We start from the raw sequence: 19,221 nt of genomic DNA on the forward strand, positions 1-19,221 counted from the left end.
GTGACCTGCATGCTGATGGGTCCTACTCTGCGCCATCCATCCCCCTCAGTTTGACAAATGTAACACAGATTTGCTTTGTAGTAATTGTATGTTTAAAGTCCTATGTTATCACTTTTGTAAAGCGAGTTAAAGCAGTGTGTATGGCTTCCTAGCAGTCTTGGCTGTCCGCATGGCTCTGGGTTCTTGTTGACCAAGGTCCTTTTTATGTTGAGTTCTGCCAAAAATGTCAGCAAAGCTGCTATCTCCTTATTTTGTTACTTGGAACTTTACGTTCTAGAATAAATGGTTTTAGGTTGTTTTGGTTGACTCCTCTCGCTTTTTTCAGTTAAACTCTGTAAAGTAGTTTCTACAAGCTAAAGGGGTCATCTGGTGAATGGTGTTACAATATGTTCCCAAACTAAAGCTACCATCAAACCGAGGAATATTCTGGAATGCCTGTCATGGTGAATGTTTGACGCAGAATTGTTATAAATCAAATTGTTTTTGTCCTGATTGGCACTTTAAAAACGTACCCTGTTCGGTGAAATAAAACGAGATGTGTGCCAACTGCACCTACGCAGACAGGACCTCCACACACAGGAAAGAGTGTGGGGGGACGCTGGGGGCGCATGTGAGGAAAAATATTGTAAACATAGTATATGCTATTAATTTCCCTCAGTTACACCCACATAGAAAAATTGGAGGTTCAGTAGAAAGTCCATAGTTTCTTGACTCAGTACTAACGAGCTAGTAGATTTCATGAGATGCAAAATTGTATTCTGTGTTGTAAATTGTTGCCAGTTTATTCCGTCCACTAGAGAAAATTAATAAGACAATTCACCACTTTTTTTGGTGGGGATGTATCCCTGTGTGCCCAGGAATCTCTACCATGAAGGATCAACCACCATTTGATGACTGTTTGAGCTTTACATCTTTAATAAGGGCCTTAAATCTTATGTGGCTGAAGCATAGTTGCAAAAAAAAAAACCTGGAGGTAGCTGAATCGGATTCCTAAGCCAAATAAGGATATCACAGCCATTTTGCTGTCCTCTGACTGGAAAGGGCTTAGTATGACCAGCTGACACCAGTTGAATAAAAGACATTACCAGCTTAATGGTTGTGATAGAAGCACCAATACAGGGGACACCCGCCTTCCTAAAATGAGGTGGCCCACCATGGCAAGCTCGACGCACCAACAAAAATTGTCACCATGTATATAAAAACTAAGGTAGCCACCAGAAAGGGTTGCATTGCTGTTTCAGTCCCATGATTGGGGTCAGATAACATGACCGACTCCTAAATGGGCAAAATCTGATACTCTTCCAAAAAAGATTTCAAACAGTTTATAGACTTACTACTCCAAAAATATGGCTACCATAGGCGGACTTGCTATGTGTCTAAAATGTAGATAGCTCAGTAAATAAAAGGTTTGGGTGTTCCAATAATTGTCACCAGGCGTTCTTTCAACTAAGTATCAGTGATTCCCCCGATAGGTAAATTAATCCGATGTAAAAAAAACTGTGGTAAAAGTAAAATTGTGTAGAATCGGAATCCAAGCAGAATTCGGGGCCCTGGGTGAGGTGGTTTGTTTGAGACCAATAAGTGTACAGATGTCCTCAACAACAATGCATTTAAGAAGAGGTGCTGCTAAACCTTGATGATTAGTTATTGACCAAAGGACTAAATTATTGAGCCAGGGACTGTATATTAATCACACCCAGTCACCCATTAAAGCATTCTGACTTTTTCATTTAAAAATGTTTAATGTGTTTCAAACTAGACACAAGTTGTTTTGAGGGAACCCTTTTATGTAAGACCACAGAGGTGAGGCCAGTTAAAAAAATGTATGACTGGATGCTTGTTGGATTTATTGACCATTGAATCCCAAAATTATGTTTTTGCCATAGACTTGGAGTTCTTTTGGTTTTGGACTAAATTGATATTCACCTGTGATAAGGGGACACTTAGTTTTCACCATTAATACTCAGTAACTGACGTCCACTTTCTCTGCTGCCTTTCCCGATTAAAATTCTGGAAAGATTTGTCAACCGAGCTTTCAGAACATCTCGAAAGACATTTCCTTTTGGATGAGTCGCAAGCAGGCTCCAGCCAGGCCTGCACGTGGAGCAGAGTCCGCCCTGGTGTCTGCTTTGGATGATCTTGTGAGGGACTGCACAAGTCCAAAAATTAGAGGATGTAAAAAGCCGAGAGGATAGCTGAGGCCCCTGCAGCAAACCGCAGATAATTGCCTGATTACCTTAGCTGTTGCGCTTTGTTCGACAATCAGTGGTTCGTGTCTATGATCACTATTAAGTAAAATACAGCTATGGTGATGGTATAGGCATGCCAGAGCATGCACACGTTTTGTGGGTGGTGGTAGCTGGAAAGCTGCTGCAGGCCTGCGAGATCATGGTAAATGTAATCTAGGTATCATCTGAAAGTTTTTTGTTTTTTTTTGCCATGGAGGTGCAGCAGTGAGCTGGTATCCTGGTAATTTTACCTAGGAAGTCTAAAGAAATGGGAGCATGCCAATCGATTTTATTGGCTGAATCTGTCTGGGTATTTTGAGTGAGTAGGGAGCTGTCTTTCATCTGTTGGACTGCATCACTAATCTGTGGAGGGATGGTCTGTGGGAGCAGAATGTCTTCTGCTTCCAAGGCAGAAAGGTAATGTTGATAAGCACACATGAATGGGTATTGCTGCATTTTAAAGAGGAGGAGGAGGTCCCAATATATCAGCTAAAATCGCTCAAGACTTCCAGGACATGTGGTGTTTAGTGGGTGTAGGAAAAGATACCATCTGGGGCACCAGCTCAAGAAAATCATGTATATGTGAATTGTTACCTCCAGATTTCATCTCCCATTCATAAGCATGAGGGGGTGAATGGCATGTTTGCGCTGTACGTGCATGTGATCATTGTACACTTATTTAACTTGAATCTTTTGTGATCTACTGAACAGAACCCTCCTTCTTGCATAGTCTGCTCCTTGACTAGGCCCCTACCATTTATAGGATTGATCCCACTTCTACACAGTGGCACAATCCATTCCGTGTTTGACATATTCATCAGGACTGTTGTGCGGGAGTACAGTGCTGTAGCTGTTGCTAGATATGCAGACCAAGGAAGTTCTAGTTCTTGCTATTTGTTTTCAATTAGTTAAGCATCTATTCTTATTAGGCACTGTTCTGAATTCTACCTATTGCAACACTCTGTGGCTGGCTGATGTAAAGGGAAAGTGGAGATGCTCTGCTTTGTGTCTGAGTGGAAAGGAAAACATCCATTTACTACTGATAGAGGGCATAAGGTATCTGAGGTATTCCGATTCTGAAGAAAAGATGTTGGAAGATAATGTTTCTCATTGAGAGTGCTTGTGTAGGCAAAGAAACAATATTTTATAATCAAGAAAACTCTTGCATTAGTTTGTGCAGTTGGGAAGGTTAGAACAGTGCGGCATAGAAATTTGTGGTATGAACCGATTCCACATGGGTTATGTTGTATTGATTTGCATAGCGCACTAATCACCCGAGAGGTTATCCAAGCACTTTTAGGTTTTTGGTCTCCAAGGTGCTTATATGAAGAGCCAGGTCTTCAGCTACTTGCAGAACTGAAGAAGTGAGGAGGAGACTCTGTGTTGAGGGAGATCCCATGTCTTGGATGCAAGTTAGGAAAATGAGCAACCTCCAGTTTTGCTTTTGCTGATGCAGGGAATATGTGAGAGTGAGGCAGAGTGTAGTTGCCTGGTAGGTTCGTGAAAGTACGTACAGCTATTCAGGGATTCTGGTCCTGTGTTGTGTAGGGCTTTGTATGTAGTGTGCATGAGCAGTTTGAATCGGCTGTGCTTTTGAAAGAGGGGGAGCCAGTGAAGTTACCTGAGGTACAGTATGATGTGGGTGCAGCGTGGGAGGTCAAGAATGAGTCTTGCAGCAGGGTTCGTCATGGTCTGGAGTCTATTTAGGAGTTTGGGGATTCCGGTGTAGAGTGTTGCAGTAGTCCAGCCTGCTGGTGTTGAGTGCTTGCATGGCAGTGCGTCTGGTGCTCTGAGGCAACCATTTGAAGATTTTTGCATAGGATGTGGAAACAGGAGGTGCACACTGCGTTGACTTGAGCCATCATGTTGAGCTTGTCTTTTAGGATGCTTCCTAGAATTCTTGCATGGTCTGTGGCTGTGGGTGCTGGTCCTAGCTCTGCCGGCCACCAGGTGGAGCCCTATAGGAGGTCTTGCTGCTGAAGAACCGTACTTCTTCCTTGTGGGTGTTGAGATGCAGGCAGTTGATTTGCAGCCAGTCTGCTACCATGGTCATGCAGTTGCAGAAGATGGTTCTGGCAGTGGTTGCTTTGTCCGTCGAGGAGAAGATCAGTTCGGTGTCCTCTGCGTAGAAGATGATGGTGACGTCTTGTGATCGGATGATGTTGGTGAGCAGTGTTATGTGTATGTTGAAAAGGGTGAGGCTGAGGGACCATCCCAATGGGATTCCGCATATCAATTTCTTGGTCTCTAATGCGAAGGGTTGCAGCCTGACCAATGGGTTCTTCCCATGAGGAAGGAACATACACATTTGAGAGTGAATCCTTGTATTCCAATCTCATGGAGTGTTCTGGACGATGCAGAGAGGTCGAGCAGGATTTTGGCTGCTGTTTCTCCTTGGTCCAGGATGAATCGAATGTCATCAGTGGCTGCAATGAGTGCTGTTTCGAAGCTGTGGTTATTTCTGAATCCTGATTGTTGTCTAGAAAACGGTGACGTTTGGGATGAGCTGTGAGTTTGTTGATGACCTTCTCAATCACTTTGGCTGGATAGGGAAGCATGGAGATGGTTCGGACGTTGCTCATTTAATTTGGGTTGGCTGTGGGTTTCTTGAGAAGGGCATTGACATCTGCAAGTTTCCATTCATTCAGGAAAGTGGCAGACGTCAGGGTGGTGCTGAGACATCCAAGGCCGGTAATTGATTAGTGTGAAATGCTTTAGGAACCTGCAAGTTTGTGCATGGTTGTCTCTCTGGCCTTATATTCTGCTAGTGTGTGTGTGTGTGTGTGTGTGCGCTTAACATGTCCAAGATGGTTTTACAAGAAGGTGGAGTGCAGGAATGCTGAGTAAGACTTTATTTTGAAAGGTTTGGGTGGTGCTAAATGTTGAAGCATAAAAATATGGTGGCAGTGGATTCTGGATGGTGATGGGTGATTAAGTGTTGAAGATTTCTCAGTGAGGTTCGGCAGAATTGTTCCTCCTAAAGGGGTCAGCAGGTGGTAGAGAAGAAAAGTGCGTGTTGCACAAATAGAGTCCCAGAAATGGAGTGTGCATATATTTATCTCCCAGCATTAAGCACAGTGCCTCCACCTAATCATATACAGACCAATTACACGTCACTTGAATGGTAGTACTCTGGGTTATGTGAAGGAGGGAATCGTGGAAATGCTGCCTGAGTACACAATGGCTCAATGTTCTGTGACCGGTCTGATTCCTATTTAAAGGATGTGAGTAAACTTATGATGAGGTTATTCAGAAAATGTCTAACTGACTGGACAGCAGATATGTATGGAGCGACACAGGCAGGCAGAAACCATTTGGGGTGTTACAGAAAGAGGCCGTGTCCCAGCTTTCTGGGTTATATCCAGAACTTGGAAATTGTCAGTAAAGGCGCAGCCATTATTCTTCAAAGGGTGAAAGGGAAGCTGCTCATTAGAATTCTAAGCTTCTTAGGCTTTTCTACTCCCAGGAAATCCTGCGGTTCCTTACATAGTCTGTTTTTCGTGTAATTTACAGGAATCCCTAACACTACCTCTGTCTATTTAACTGTATCCACTGACTGCCTAGTTCCTATAATTATTCTAAATGTACAGTGGTTCTTTTCAAGATACTTTGAGCAAATAAGTACATAGGTTCAAGTAATTGTGTAAAGGTCATATAGGGGAGGGGGTATCCGTAGCACACTCCTCCTAGATGCCTCAACACTAAAATAGCTGCGCCAGGCCAATTGTTGGTGTCCCATGCAGTGGGAAGATAATCATGCAAGCTATCACTGTCTACTTTGTGACACACCAGCCGCATAAGCTCACACGAGGCAGGACAGCGCTTGGCATGGAGCATCCTCCATTTGCAGGTTACCAATTTTGCATTGAAGCACAAAATGGAGATAATTTCATGGGCAGGATGCTACCATGGAGGGAATCGTGCTGTAAATGGGGATAACTATACCCAGAAGTGTGTTGTATAGTATTTGGTAACACACAAGTATATTGGTGTCCTTCGAGTGCAGATGTTATTTCAGATCAGTCACCCATGGTTTTCTGCAGAGACTGCTTGATTAAGTACATTTAGAGTGAAGAAAGTTACCTCTTCAGTGGATGGGAAGTGTTTAATTTAAGTAAATAACTAGCCCCCATGAAATAATGTACATTTACTGTTGTCCCTGAATTTATGGGAGTACACAAACTATTTTGTTGGGCCATAGATCAAGGACATTTTATGACCTAGCACCGCACTCTGCCTTTTAACAGTTTGAGAATATTACTTTCCTCTGTAAGCAATTGTATTATTTGTCATGTGCGCTACCCACCTCAAGGAATAATGACCACCCTCTGTGAACTGTCAGCAGCTTAACCTGAGTTTGACTCCCTATGTGAAATATTTATGCAGTACCAAAACCATAAAAATCTAAATGGAAAAAACGGAGTACAATGTAACAAACAAAATGACACCAAAATTACAAAATACAATAAGGGGAACCCGAGTTGAATTTTTTAGGTTTTTAACTAGGAATAGTATTGTGAAGCATAAAGGGGCAATAATACTCAATGGTCACGGTGAACTATGTGCAATTTGACACTGACCATGATGGATCGCGGGTTGGATACACCAAACAGTTTTGTCGTGGTTATTGTTTATTAATATTATTATTATTATTTTTTGCCAGAATGCTCCCCCCCAAAAAAAATTACCATGCTGGTGTTCAGAAGGTGAATGAGCAATAAAGATGCCTTTACATTTTGTTTTTATTTTGTCACATTTGCTGTCCTTAAAAGACTGGTCAGATGCCAGGCTATGATTTATGAGAAATTGCTGCTTATTCTTTTTACCTGCAGATTTTATTTTTCATTCTCTGACTGCAAAGTGAGAACATTTTTGTAAAGTGAACTATAACAATGTTGCGGGGGTACAGGAACTCTGAAAGTAATCCTTGTAGAATGTTTTTCCCCTAACACAACATTTACATATGTGTACTAGAACTGTAAAAATATATCCGAAGATATCAACGGTTAAGAAAGCACAAGTGAAGCACTTTTTTTTTTTTTTTTTTCTAATGCTGAAGTGAGATTGAAACAGATTTTAATACAATGATGCACAAATTAAATATTTGCTGAAACTATATTTCTCCTCATTGTGTGCTGTATAGCTAAACGAACAGCAGGCCCAGTCCTCATTTTTTCTTTCTCCGGTCTAGAAGTGTTTTAAAGTGGGTGCTAGATAGGCCACATTTATGCCTGGCATGGGCTAGTGGGTGGGCATGATTCCTGCCATAACCAATGCTGTAAAGTTTCCTGGGGCCAGCCCTAGCCACTTTGGGCATTTTGAAGATGATGAAAGTTTTCAGACACTTTAGAATTGGGCTCTGGAATGAATGTTGCTGCCATCTTAATGTGTTTCATTATGGTACATAATGCTGTGTGCTGTATCTGCAACATGGGACACCAATTTCACCTCGGTTGTAAAATCAGTAAAACATTTGTCTTTTTAAATGGGCTCTGAGTGCTGGGGTGTGCTTGAGGAATATACTATGGTAATACTAGTTTCCTCCCACATCAAACCCACAAATCTAGTTTTAGGCAGCCAACTGTACTCCCTGTCACCCCAGAGACTGTAGTCTACTAGAATAAAAGTAGGGGTTTTCAGCAACCAGATGAATATTGAAGGATTGTTTTGGCATCCTCCTTCTGTTTCCTTGAAGTGTGCCCCCAATGTTGTTTGTAAAACCTACAGGCAGAAGTCTGTTTGCAGATGGGCCTGCTTTGTCCCACCAGACAGTGGAATCTGTAGTATCTTCCGCTGCGCGTGCATCTAGAATCGTATTTTCTTGCACACGCAGCGGAGCCGCTCGCACGAGCCTGTTCTTTGGTGTTCGGTTTTCCTTATGCGTGCGGTGTGTGCGAGCAATCCTGAACGTCGAGGAACGGCAGTTGGGGAGCCGAGGAGCGACGGCATTATCAGTGTTGCGCTGGGGTGATAAATTTGGGAAACATTTGACGTGCTTCGTTTCTTGAAAAAGAATAAACATTATTTTGACTGACTACGTGTGCTGGAAATACTTCATCAGCTTACCATAGAATCACAAGCATTTTATCTTGGCATACTGTCCTTTGCCTTTGAAGTGTGCCCTAAAGTTTTCTATGTAAACCTGTTTGTAGCCTTTAACACTCAACCAGGATTTGACACTAATATCAAAGAGGGTGTTCACAGCCTCCAACCTGAATATTTTGTGCAGGTCAGAGGAGTCCTCCTTTTTAATTTCTGACTAGGGAGAAATTTGAGAGCTCATGGAAATTAGTGTTCTGGAACATCAGTCAGGGAAAATGTAGCTTTGTAAAGTCGATTTTCTTTAATATTTATTAAAATTCTGACTTCACAATTAAATTGACTTTCTAATTATTAAACATAGTTGTTTAAAACATTTCTAGTTGCTCATTCTTGAGAACCTGTACTCTGGTTGTCTACATAGGACAGCCAGGCCTACCACAGCGAAAAATAGCTTCTGGGTACTAGTCACTCTTAGGACATGTTATCATTAAATATCTACATGTCCTACTTTTTAAGTACCATGCGCCCTGCCTTGCAGACCACAAGGTCTACAAAGGTGTGACATTAATATTTAAAAATGAGGTTTTGACCTGTCCAGGGTTTATTTTGACACACTGAATTGCAGTGTTTCAAATGCCAAAGTCAAGTTACAATGGAAGGCTAACAGTTTTGATTGTAGTGGAAGGCAACTGGGTGTTTCAGTCTACTAGTGACATTTAGTATATAGGCCCTAGGTAAATTATGTAGCATATACTAGGGACTTCTATGTATGTTAAGTATACCAATTGGAGTATGCCGATGTCCTCATTGAATGGAGGAGCACAGGCACCTTACCACTGGTTAGCAGGGGTATAGTGCACAGAGACCTACTGCCACCAAAGATAGTCAAGCCGAAAATCTGGGGCTACACCACACAAGGTGGTCACTCCTACACCTTCCACAAGTGAGTGTTTTGTACACCATAGGGAAACCGTCTGCCACACTCCACCTACCCACGGAGGCTCACAGTCAGCTGTGTAATGGGATATTCTCTTTCTGCAAATTAAAGAGAAAGTGAAACTTCTGGCTTGCATCAGGTTTTCGTATGCAGCGGACCATAAAGGGTCTGTGTGGAAAGAGTTGGTGTGTGCACACATACGTACATTTGGGGTGAGCATATCCCAAATATGTGTTTGCATTGTTTGAACATTGTTGTTCATCGTCGCAGTAGCATTTTAAAGGGAACACTTATTGAAGAGGGGAAAAAATGGTTTGCTTTACTCAGTTCTGCATCACTAGTTTTCACCAATGATAGATATTCCAGAATGTTTCTTTGCTGATGCCTGCTTAGGTATTGGCATATTGTGAGATCATTCAATGGTTTGCCCATTTTAAGTTCTCTTGGACCCAATCCTTGCGATAACTGCGGAGTAGAAAGGGAAAGGCCATAGTGAAGCCTCAAATAGTCTACAAATCGTTCAAAATGTAATGCCGCATCCAATCGGCAATCTCCCTCACATGTCACCCTCTTCGCCCACTTTAAATTCCTTGCATTGACTTCCTGTTCGCAAGAGGGCCCTCTTGAAACTGATCTGCCACACATATAGAGTATTCTGTTCAGCTTGTCCTGTCCACCTATGCATCAGAATTCCGTCCCATCAGTCTCCTAGGTCCTTAAGGTCAGCTACACAGCGCCAGCTTTTATTAATCTGTCACAGCAGATTAATAGAACCAAACCAGGAAGAGGTGAGGGTGCGGCGGAGGGGTGGGGGTGCTCGGGGCTGGCATTTAAACATCTGATGGGCTTGCATTGGAACGCCCTTTCACCCAAACTATGATTAACCCATACTTCTGTGCAATTTAGGAAGTCTCTTAAAACTTGACTTTTCCAGCGCTTATTTCTTTGCCATTTATCCGACTTCTGTGGCCCTCTCACCACTCTGTTTTGGACTGTGCAAGGATATGCCTTCTGGGTTGAGTTTGTGCATTACAAATCTATGAACATAACATAGCACATAATAATCTCTATCTGTTATGAGTCTAATTGTGCGCATGCATAGTCGGAATTAATTGATGCCTTATACTTTGGGTCTGTGGTTTTTAGAGACCAAGGTACAGTGCTTCAATTTAATTTGCACGCTTCAGCTATTGATGTGGCTTTACACACCCAGGAGTTATCTTGGTTCCCTGGAGTTTTGTGGGATTCCTCCTCCCTGGAATGTCATAAAGATATTTCAAGGCAATTAAAACTGTAAAAGCATCTGGGCCCAATCTGCCTTCACAGCTGCTAACTATCCTGTTGTCCTAAGTCTGTTCTTCATTGGATTGTGGGGAAGCTATGCATTTTTCAGTGCACAGCGCTAAAGGATGTTCGTATATTGACAAGGTTTCCTGTTTTTCAGCTGCAGCGTGGTTGGTAGTTGTCTTTTATTCCTCTTGGCAAACCATAACAAGGTGGATGGCCAGCTATGTTAAATGACAGTACGCTTGAATTTGATTGATTTCCTTTTAGGGTTTCTACAAATGTTTTGCAAAAAAGTTTAGCTGTTTCATCACTATGTACTTTTGGTTATTTTGTTTTTAGCACTTAGTTTTTTTGTGAGGGGCAAGAAGCTTTAAAGGAACTACAGTGTTTTTTTTAAGTCCCCTTCCCTCGACTTTCTGACTCACTCTTTGGGGTGCACGCCGCAACTCCTGGGCCCAATAGTGGTTGTAGAGATTTTTTTGCAGGGCCATAGTAGAACGAACCTCGGGAAACCAGTGGCAAACTGGACCAAGTTCAGCTCTTCCAGTGCTTGATTCAGGGGTAGTGCAGGCTTCTCAGGGAGGAAGTGTAGGGGGCAGAATCTCAGCCCTCCACGGTCAACAGGCACTGTAATGTAATGTAATGCCCAGCCCAGTGCTCGGTTTTCATGGGAAAATATGGTACTTTCATATCCAAATGGCAATACTACACAATTCGGAATGTTATACAGGGTTACCAATGTTGCCTCCTAATGAAGAGGAACGACACTCCTTCGTTCCCGTTAACCAGACCCTAGAAAGGGAGGAGACTATTTTCACTATTACTGTCCCTACACCTCTGAGATTAGGCTCCTGTGTAAATGGTTCAAAGCTCTTACTGTTGCAAAGAGCAATTCAGTTAAATGTCTCATCGTTTCTTTATACAACCGTTTCAGGTGGGTTATTTGGGCTCGTCGCACTCCTCAGCCTCTGGTGCTCTGTGCAGGTTGGTCCCACTGTTTACCCGCGTTGGTTTGCAGTGGTCCAGGCTCTTCAGCTGACGCAGATTGCATCTCACAACCTGGCTTTTCTTTTACCGAGTAAACTGCAGGTGCCGGGCTCACACACCAGTCTTTGGGAAAATGGGGAGGGTTGGTGGGCTCAGCAGCACCCAACTTTTGCAACGTAGTTTCAGCCCCCCAACACCACCTCAACTCCCCCAAGATGAATGTTTTCTTTCATTCCTAGCACATGAGGGTGTGGGACGTCAGTGGAAGCCACATGAAGGCTCAGCTCGCTTTTGGGCTTGAGGGTCCGACATGACCTTGTGTTGATCAGGATCCTGTAGTGGATCGCTAACCTCCAAATTTATCATATGAAAGAACTAATCGGCAGACCTCTTCTGGCAAAGTCTAGACGTTTCTCAAGGTAGACCACGCTCAGTCATCCTCAAGTGTTTGCGTCTCTACCCTCCAGGCACAGGAACGCAGGCAGTAGACCTCCACTTTCTGGTGAAGCTGTTATCTCCCTCCATGCTGCTACAACAATGGGTATCCAAAATGGATCGGTATATAGACTCAGTCCTGATCCCAAACGTGTGTTGCATGTTCACTGTATATGCACAAGGGATGCCCGCTCTAGGTTTGGTTTTCATATAACAGCAGAACATTAAACAAGGGTTTCTGTACCACAGACACTCGCTGCCCTACAAAGAGGTCTGGCTGCACTACAAATATCAAATCAAGAAATACTGCCACTGAGGCTTTATGCAACATACCCGGGACAGAGTCCACTGACTACTAGGAGGCCGTGCTTGGTGTGTTCCTCAAGGTCACAGGACTGGCCCGGGACCTCACATTGTCCGGGGTACGCGTTGGCCTCTGTGCTAAGGTTAGAGTAACATGATTCCCAAGGCCAAAATAAGGCCAGTACCAGTTTCACGTGCAGTTGGGCTGTCAGGGTTGGGGTGCATGCCTCTATACTTTGCAGTTGATATTCCAGTTCCAACAGATTTTTATTCCCTCCGCCGCCCCCCCCCCCCCCCCCCCCCCAACCACAAAATGACTCCTACCCTGTTTATAAAATTACTTTTTTTTTAAATCAAAAACACTTTCTCATGGGGTTAATAAATTTTTTTAAAAAATAGAAACCAGCTGGAACCCTTGCCATGCCTCACCCACCTGTCTGTCCTTTTCTGGATGTTTGGTTAAAGCATTGGTTCTTCCTGCTGTGTGTTCACAGAAGGTCTGCAGGAATTCCGTGCCCAGTTTGCATATATTAAGAAAATGTAAGTACTTTTGAAACGTGTGCTGAGGAGGTCAAAATGACTGTGCAGTGTTTTTTCCATAAGTCTGTTTTACATTTCGCATGATTTAAATATGCTAGTGGTGCTGGCACATTCAGTGCCCCCCCCCCCACTAAATATTTGACCTTTTGAATAGCTTTCCTCCGCTGACCCCCCTCAAAGTACACAGATTTGATGCAGCACTAAAGACTTTAAAAATAAAACCAAGTTATTGTGGTCTATTGCTGTTTTGCCTCTTTTCATGCAAGTACATGATTTGGGAGGCAGAGCAAGCCCCAGAATGGGGTGCTCACTCTGAGGCACAAGTTGCCTTTTTAACTCGAGCCTCCTTGAAAAGTGCAGGGTTTAGGAGATTGTAAAAAGGCAATCCCTAATTCACGAGTAATGTCACGACACATAGGGGGTTAGAGTCTTGGATGTGATGTGCTCTACCTTCAAATGGTAATCCTCGACTCACTGCTTCACTGAGTTTGATACAAGGTACTCCTGCCAACCTGGGGTTTACCTTAAACCCCCAGTTAAGGGCTCTTGCAGGGGACCTGTTGAGTTGAGCAGCAAGGTGCTGGCTGCCTTTCCAATTCTTCAAGGACATGGATCTCGCCTACCTGCTGCCCATATACTCCTCCCCTCCCAGTCTTCAGCACAACAGTTGATCCATGCTCTTGACTTGAGTCAACTCGTCCACACTTTTTAATTCACCTTCTTAACAAGCAAAAAAGCTTTCATAGACTTTAATGGAATCACAAACTTTTCAAGCCTGTATCGCACTTGGAAAAAGTGCTAATCTCCATTGTCCTTAATGGGATCACCTTTTCTAATCTCTAACTTCACCTGCACTTTTGAGGAAAGAGGTTGACCAAAGTCGAAACTTAAATCATAGACTTATATCGACAAAGTCCTATGCTGTACTATGGGGCAAATCTGATTTATGAGGTGGGGTGGCATATGTCACTCTAGAGAAGTAGTACACAATTAGCCAATTTTATTTTGATTTTCCAATTGTTACTGCCATGTTTGCAGTGTCCAGGAGGCTCAAATTAGATTTTGGCTTTCATACCTGATTTTACGTTAAAGTACTTGTAGTATTAATAGTAGAAAGTTTTGACCCTTCGTGGGATGGTTGGGAACGAGGGCAGATGCATGTTCTTTATTGTAGATGCGTGATTGTGGTTTCCTGTGTATGGGAAACAAGTGGATAATGATGCACTGAGTTCATAATACTTCATAAATTCTTAAGCCTCCCCTTGAATTGTGCAATACCCTCCAGAGACTTTTTAAATAACTTCACTTAATGCGGTTGGAATTCTGACAGGATCTCCTTCCATTGCTATAGCGATCTCGGGATGCAAATTTCTTCCTTGGCTCCTTCAAAGTATTTTTACTTGACGTTTTATTTTTTGCATTTTTTATTTTATTATTATTGTATTATATTTATATAGTTTATGTTTAATTGCTTTGATGCCTAATTTTCTTTCTTTTCCTCTAGACTGTCGAACATGGATTTCCCAACCAACCAAGCTCTCTTGCCTACGACCCAAAGCTCAGGATCATGGCACTCGGCACAAAATCTGGAGCTGTTAAAATGTATCCTTTTTGCGATTAATCAAAAAAACAACCAGTTGAGGGCGAACAAGGCATCAAGAGGTAAGCCCATTAATGAAATGAGTTGGTGGACTCGCTGAAGCTCTTGCCTGGAGGAGGAGAGGTGGGCGCGAGGGGAGGTTTGGGTACAGGCTATTTATTACTACTGAGTGTTGGGAGAAGCAATGATTCCCGAGAACCGAAGTCATAATGCCCCTCCCTCAAAAATTGTAATAAATAGCATTTGTTACTTTGCATGGCCGTGTATATTGTTTATGCTGGTTTTTTTTTTCTTATTTAATGTACCTTTTTGTTTTAACAAATATATTTAACCAAAACCAGGATGCACAGGGTTAGTATTGACAAAGCAAGGTGAAATCACATTGAGGATGTTAAGACCATTAGTCATTTCAATGCGTAAAGTAAATTTTATATGGAATCCGTGAGGCAGCAACGTGTTTTCCTCATGTCACTTTGGCTATAAAGTGGTACTAAACTCGAATTTTACCTTTTTCACTGTAGTAATAAATGTAAATGCATTTTTATTAGTACAGTTGCTCTATGCGTGTTATTAAGCAATATTTTCATTACAACGGCATAAATATGATTTTTATTGTTTTTATTTGTGTACCTCGAAATATGGGCTGTTCTTGTTCCATCAGGTTTTCGTGTTGGTCCTCTTTTGTTCGCCCCCATTCAATATGTGAAATAAACCTGTCTGAGCTCTCTTGCTTTCATGTCCTTATTTTTTGGCCAGGGTATACTGTACGGGTGTGAAGTATATATTTTCAAAATGCGATGAGGGCTTGTAGGAAGGTAGCCTCTTTCTAACCTTGTTACCCCCACTTTTGGCCCGTTTGTGAGTATATGTCAGGATGTTTTTACTGTCTCACTGGGATCCTGCTAGCCAGGGCCCAGTGCTCATAGTGAAAACCCTATGTTGTCAGTGTGTTTGATATGTGACACTGGGATCCTGCTAGCCAGGACCCCTGTGCTCATAAGTTTGTGGTCTATATGTGTTCCCTGTGTGGTGCCTAACTGTATCATTGAGGCTCTGCTAACCAGAACCCCAGTGTTTATGCTCTCTCGGCTTTAAAAATTGTCACTGCAGGCTAGTGACTAATTTTACCAATTCTCATTGGCACACTGGAACACCCTTATAATTCCCTTGTATATCGTTCCTAGGGACCCAGGGTATTGGTGTTCCAGGAGATCCCTATGGGCTGCAGCATTTCTTTTGCCACCCATAGGGAGCTCAGACAACTCTTACACAGGACTGCCACTGCAGCCTGAGTGAAATAACGTCAACGTTATTTCACAGCCATTTTGTCACTGCACATAAGTAACTTATAAGTCACCTATATGCCTAACCCTCACTTGGTGAAGGTTAGGTGCCAAGTTACTTAGTGTGTGGGCACTCTGGCACTAGCCAAGGTACCCCCACTTCGTTCAGGGCAAATTCCCAAAACTTTGTGAGTGCAGGGACACCATAACACGCGTACACTGCACATAGGTCACTACCTATGTGTAGCGTCACCATGGTAACTCCGAACATGGTCATGTAACATGTCTAAGATCATGGAATTGTCAATTCCATGATCCCCCGGGTCTCTAGCACAGAACCTGGGTACTGCCAAACTGCCTTTCCGGGGTTTCCACTGCAGCTACTGCTGCTGACAACCCCTCAGACAGGATTCTGCCCTCCTGGGGTCTGGGCAGCCCCGGCCCAGGAAGGCAGAACAAAGGATTTCCTCTGAGAGAGGGAGTTACACCCTCTCCCTTTGGAAATAGGTGTGAAGGGCTGGGGAGGAGTAGCTTCCTCCAGCCTCTGGAAATGCTTTGATGGGCACAGATGGTGCCCATCTCTGCATAAGCCAGTCTACACCGGTTCAGGGATCCCCCAGCCCTGCTCTGGCACGAAACTGGACAAAGGAAACGGGAGTGACCACTCCCCTGACCAGTACCTCCCAGGGGAGGTGCCCAGAGCTCCTCCAGTGTGTCCCAGACCTCTGCCATCTTGGATTCAGAGGTGTTGGGGGCACACTGGAATGCTCGGAGTGGCCAGTGCCAGCAGGTGACGCCAGAGACCCCTCCTGATAGGTTCTTACCTGTCTTGGTAGCCAAACCTCCTTTCTTGGTAGCCAAACCTCTTTTTCTGGCTATTTAGGGACTCTCCGCTGGGCTATTCCTCAGATAACGAATGCAAGAGCTCACCAGAGTTCCTCTGCACTTCCCTCTTCGACTTCTGCCAAGGATCGACCACTGACTGCTCCAGGACGCCTGAAAAACCGCAACAAAGTAGCAAGATGACTACCAGCAACATTGTAGCGCCTCATCCTGCCGGCTTTCTCGACTGTTTCCTGGTGGTGCATGCTCTGAGGGCTGTCTGCCTTCACCCTGCACTGGAAGCCAAGATGAAATCTCCAGTGGGTCGAAGGAATCTTCCCCCTGCTAACGCAGGCACCAAAAGACTGCATCATCGGTCCTCAGGGTCCCCTCTCATCCTGACGAGCATGGTCCCTGGAACACAGTCGTTGGGTCCAAGTGTCTCCCACAGTCCAGTGGCCCTTCTGTCCAAATTTGGCGGAGGTAAGTCCTTGCCTCCCCACGCCAGACAGCAAACCTGTGTACTGTGTGATTTGCAGCTGCTCCGGCTTCTGTGCACTTCTCCAAGGATTCCTTTGTGCACAGCCTAGCCTATGGCACTCCGTCCTGCAGTGCTCAACCCGTTGAGTTGGACTCCGATGTCGTGGGACCCTCCTTTTGTGACTCTGAGTTCACAGAACTTCTAAGTACCTGCTCTGGTACTTCTGCGGGTGCTGCTTGCTTCTGCGGGGGCTCTCTGAGTTGCAGAGCGCCCCCTCTGTCTCATCCAAGGGAGCGACATCCTGGTCCTTCCTGATCCCCAGCAGCATCCAAAAACCTCTACCGCGACCCTTGCAGCTAGCAAGGCTTGTTTGCAGTGTTTCTGTGTGGAAACACTTCTGCAACATCCAGCACGCCGTGGGACATCTTCCATCCAAAGGAGAAGGTCCTAGCCCTTTTTGTTGTTGCAGAATCTTCGGCTTCTTCCACCCGGAGGCATCCCTTTTGCACCTTCATTCGGGGTTTTCTGGGCTCCTGCCCCCCATGGACACTATCGCGACTCTTGGACTTGGTCCCCCTTCCTTTTCAGGTCCTCAGGTCCAGGAATCCGTCTTCAGTGTTTTGCTGGTGCTTGTGGTTCTTGCAGAATCCCACTATTAGGACTATTGTGTCTTTCTGGGGTAGTAGGGTAACTTTACTCCTACTTTCTAGGGTCTTTGGGTGGGGTATTTTGGACACCCTTTCTGTTTTCTTACAGTCCCAGCAACCCTCTACAATCTCCCATAGGTCTGGGGTCCATTCGTGATTCGCATTCCACTTTTGGAGTATATGGTTTGTGTTGCCCTTAGACCTATGTTTGCCTATTGCATCCTATTGTGATTCTACATTGTTTGCACTACTTTTCTTACTGTTACTTACCTGTTTTGGGTTTGTGTACATATAACTTGTGTATATGACTTACCTCCTAAGTGAGGGTATTCTCTGAGATACTTATTGCATATTGTCACTAAAATAAAGTACCTTTATTTTTGGTAACTCGGAGTATTGTGTTTTCTTATGATAGTGTTCTATATGATATAAGTGGTATAGTAGGAGCTTTGCATGTCTCCTAGTTCAGCCTAAGCTGCTTTGCCATAGCTACCTTCTATCATCCTAAGCTGCTAGAAACACCTCTATTCTACTAATAAGGGATAACTGAACCTGGCACAGAGTGTAAGTACCACAAGGTACCCAGTATAAGCCAGGCCAGCCTCCTACATGGCTTTATGAAGTAACCTAGAATGTGGTGAGTATTTGCTGGGCTTATTTGTTGTCTGCAGTGCGAATCTGTGAGTAGGTTGTCATTCAAGCAGGTTTGTGTTTCTTGGCTGTGTATGCCATGGCCTGATGTGATTGTTAGCAAGAGATGTTTATCCTGTTCAGATCTTTTAGACATCCGATGAGGATTAAAGTGTAATTTCGCCATAGTGAATGATCTTGCAGTGATAATTTAGAAGAATACAAGAAAGAGAATCCAGTTGTTCTGCATTCAGTAGATCATCCATCTACCACAATTTCAATCCTCAACCCGTAACATCCTGTGCAGCAGTGATGCTTCCACACTTAAGGTATCAAACTCAAAATTTCAAGGTAACTAATTACCATGGTTGGGCAAGTGGATTTTAATATTTCCCTCACTTTTCATTAACCAGGCCTTCGTCTGCTTTTGTTTGTATAAGGTCGACAGTTTTTGCCATTGACTTGAAGACATCAAAACCCTAAAATCTTATCTTTGATGAGGACAGAGTGACTATTTCTTTCGACTCTCAGTGGAGAGACCGAATAAGGTCTTAAGGTGCACTGATACTTGTTCAGTTCTTCTGTCCTCTTGACCTCCACCCAAAGCCTTTTAAATTTATTTTCTGGTTTTGTTTGCATCACTTCTGCAGTGTGGTTGTTAACCACGTCTTCTCTCTCCTTTAACATGGAATAATGGTCTAATGTTGCAGTGAGTCTTTCGGTTTTATGATGTTCTTGCTTGTTGTCTTTATTCCCTTCATGAGGTTTCAAGTACACACCTAGTAAAAACTTGATGACTTGTTTGTTATTGTGTCTCGTACTGAATTTGTGGAGTTTCTAAGCACTACATAATAGTTCTTACTATTATGATGGTCGATTTACAATCCTCAAACGGAGAGAAGGCTTCGAAATTTGACCTTATCATTGCATAGTTCAGTGCAGATCGTTCATCTCAATGAGCCATTGTGCTGTCAGTTTTGGAAATATTCACGTACATAT

General features: G+C 43.6%; 1 protein-coding gene across 2 annotated transcripts in view; it reads left to right on the forward strand.

Annotated features, from left to right (window-relative positions):
• Positions 1-19,221, forward strand: part of LLGL1 (LLGL scribble cell polarity complex component 1) — a 261,337-nt gene that overhangs the window by 28,256 nt on the left and 213,860 nt on the right. For both annotated transcript variants that reach the window (XM_069210096.1, XM_069210097.1), the window contains exon 2: positions 14,264-14,361. In XM_069210096.1, coding sequence (XP_069066197.1) covers positions 14,264-14,361 — 98 coding nt within the window. The remainder of the gene's footprint in view (positions 1-14,263; positions 14,362-19,221) is intronic.

Source organism: Pleurodeles waltl, chromosome 10, assembly GCF_031143425.1.
Source record: "Pleurodeles waltl isolate 20211129_DDA chromosome 10, aPleWal1.hap1.20221129, whole genome shotgun sequence".
Taxonomy (NCBI): domain Eukaryota; kingdom Metazoa; phylum Chordata; class Amphibia; order Caudata; family Salamandridae; genus Pleurodeles; species Pleurodeles waltl.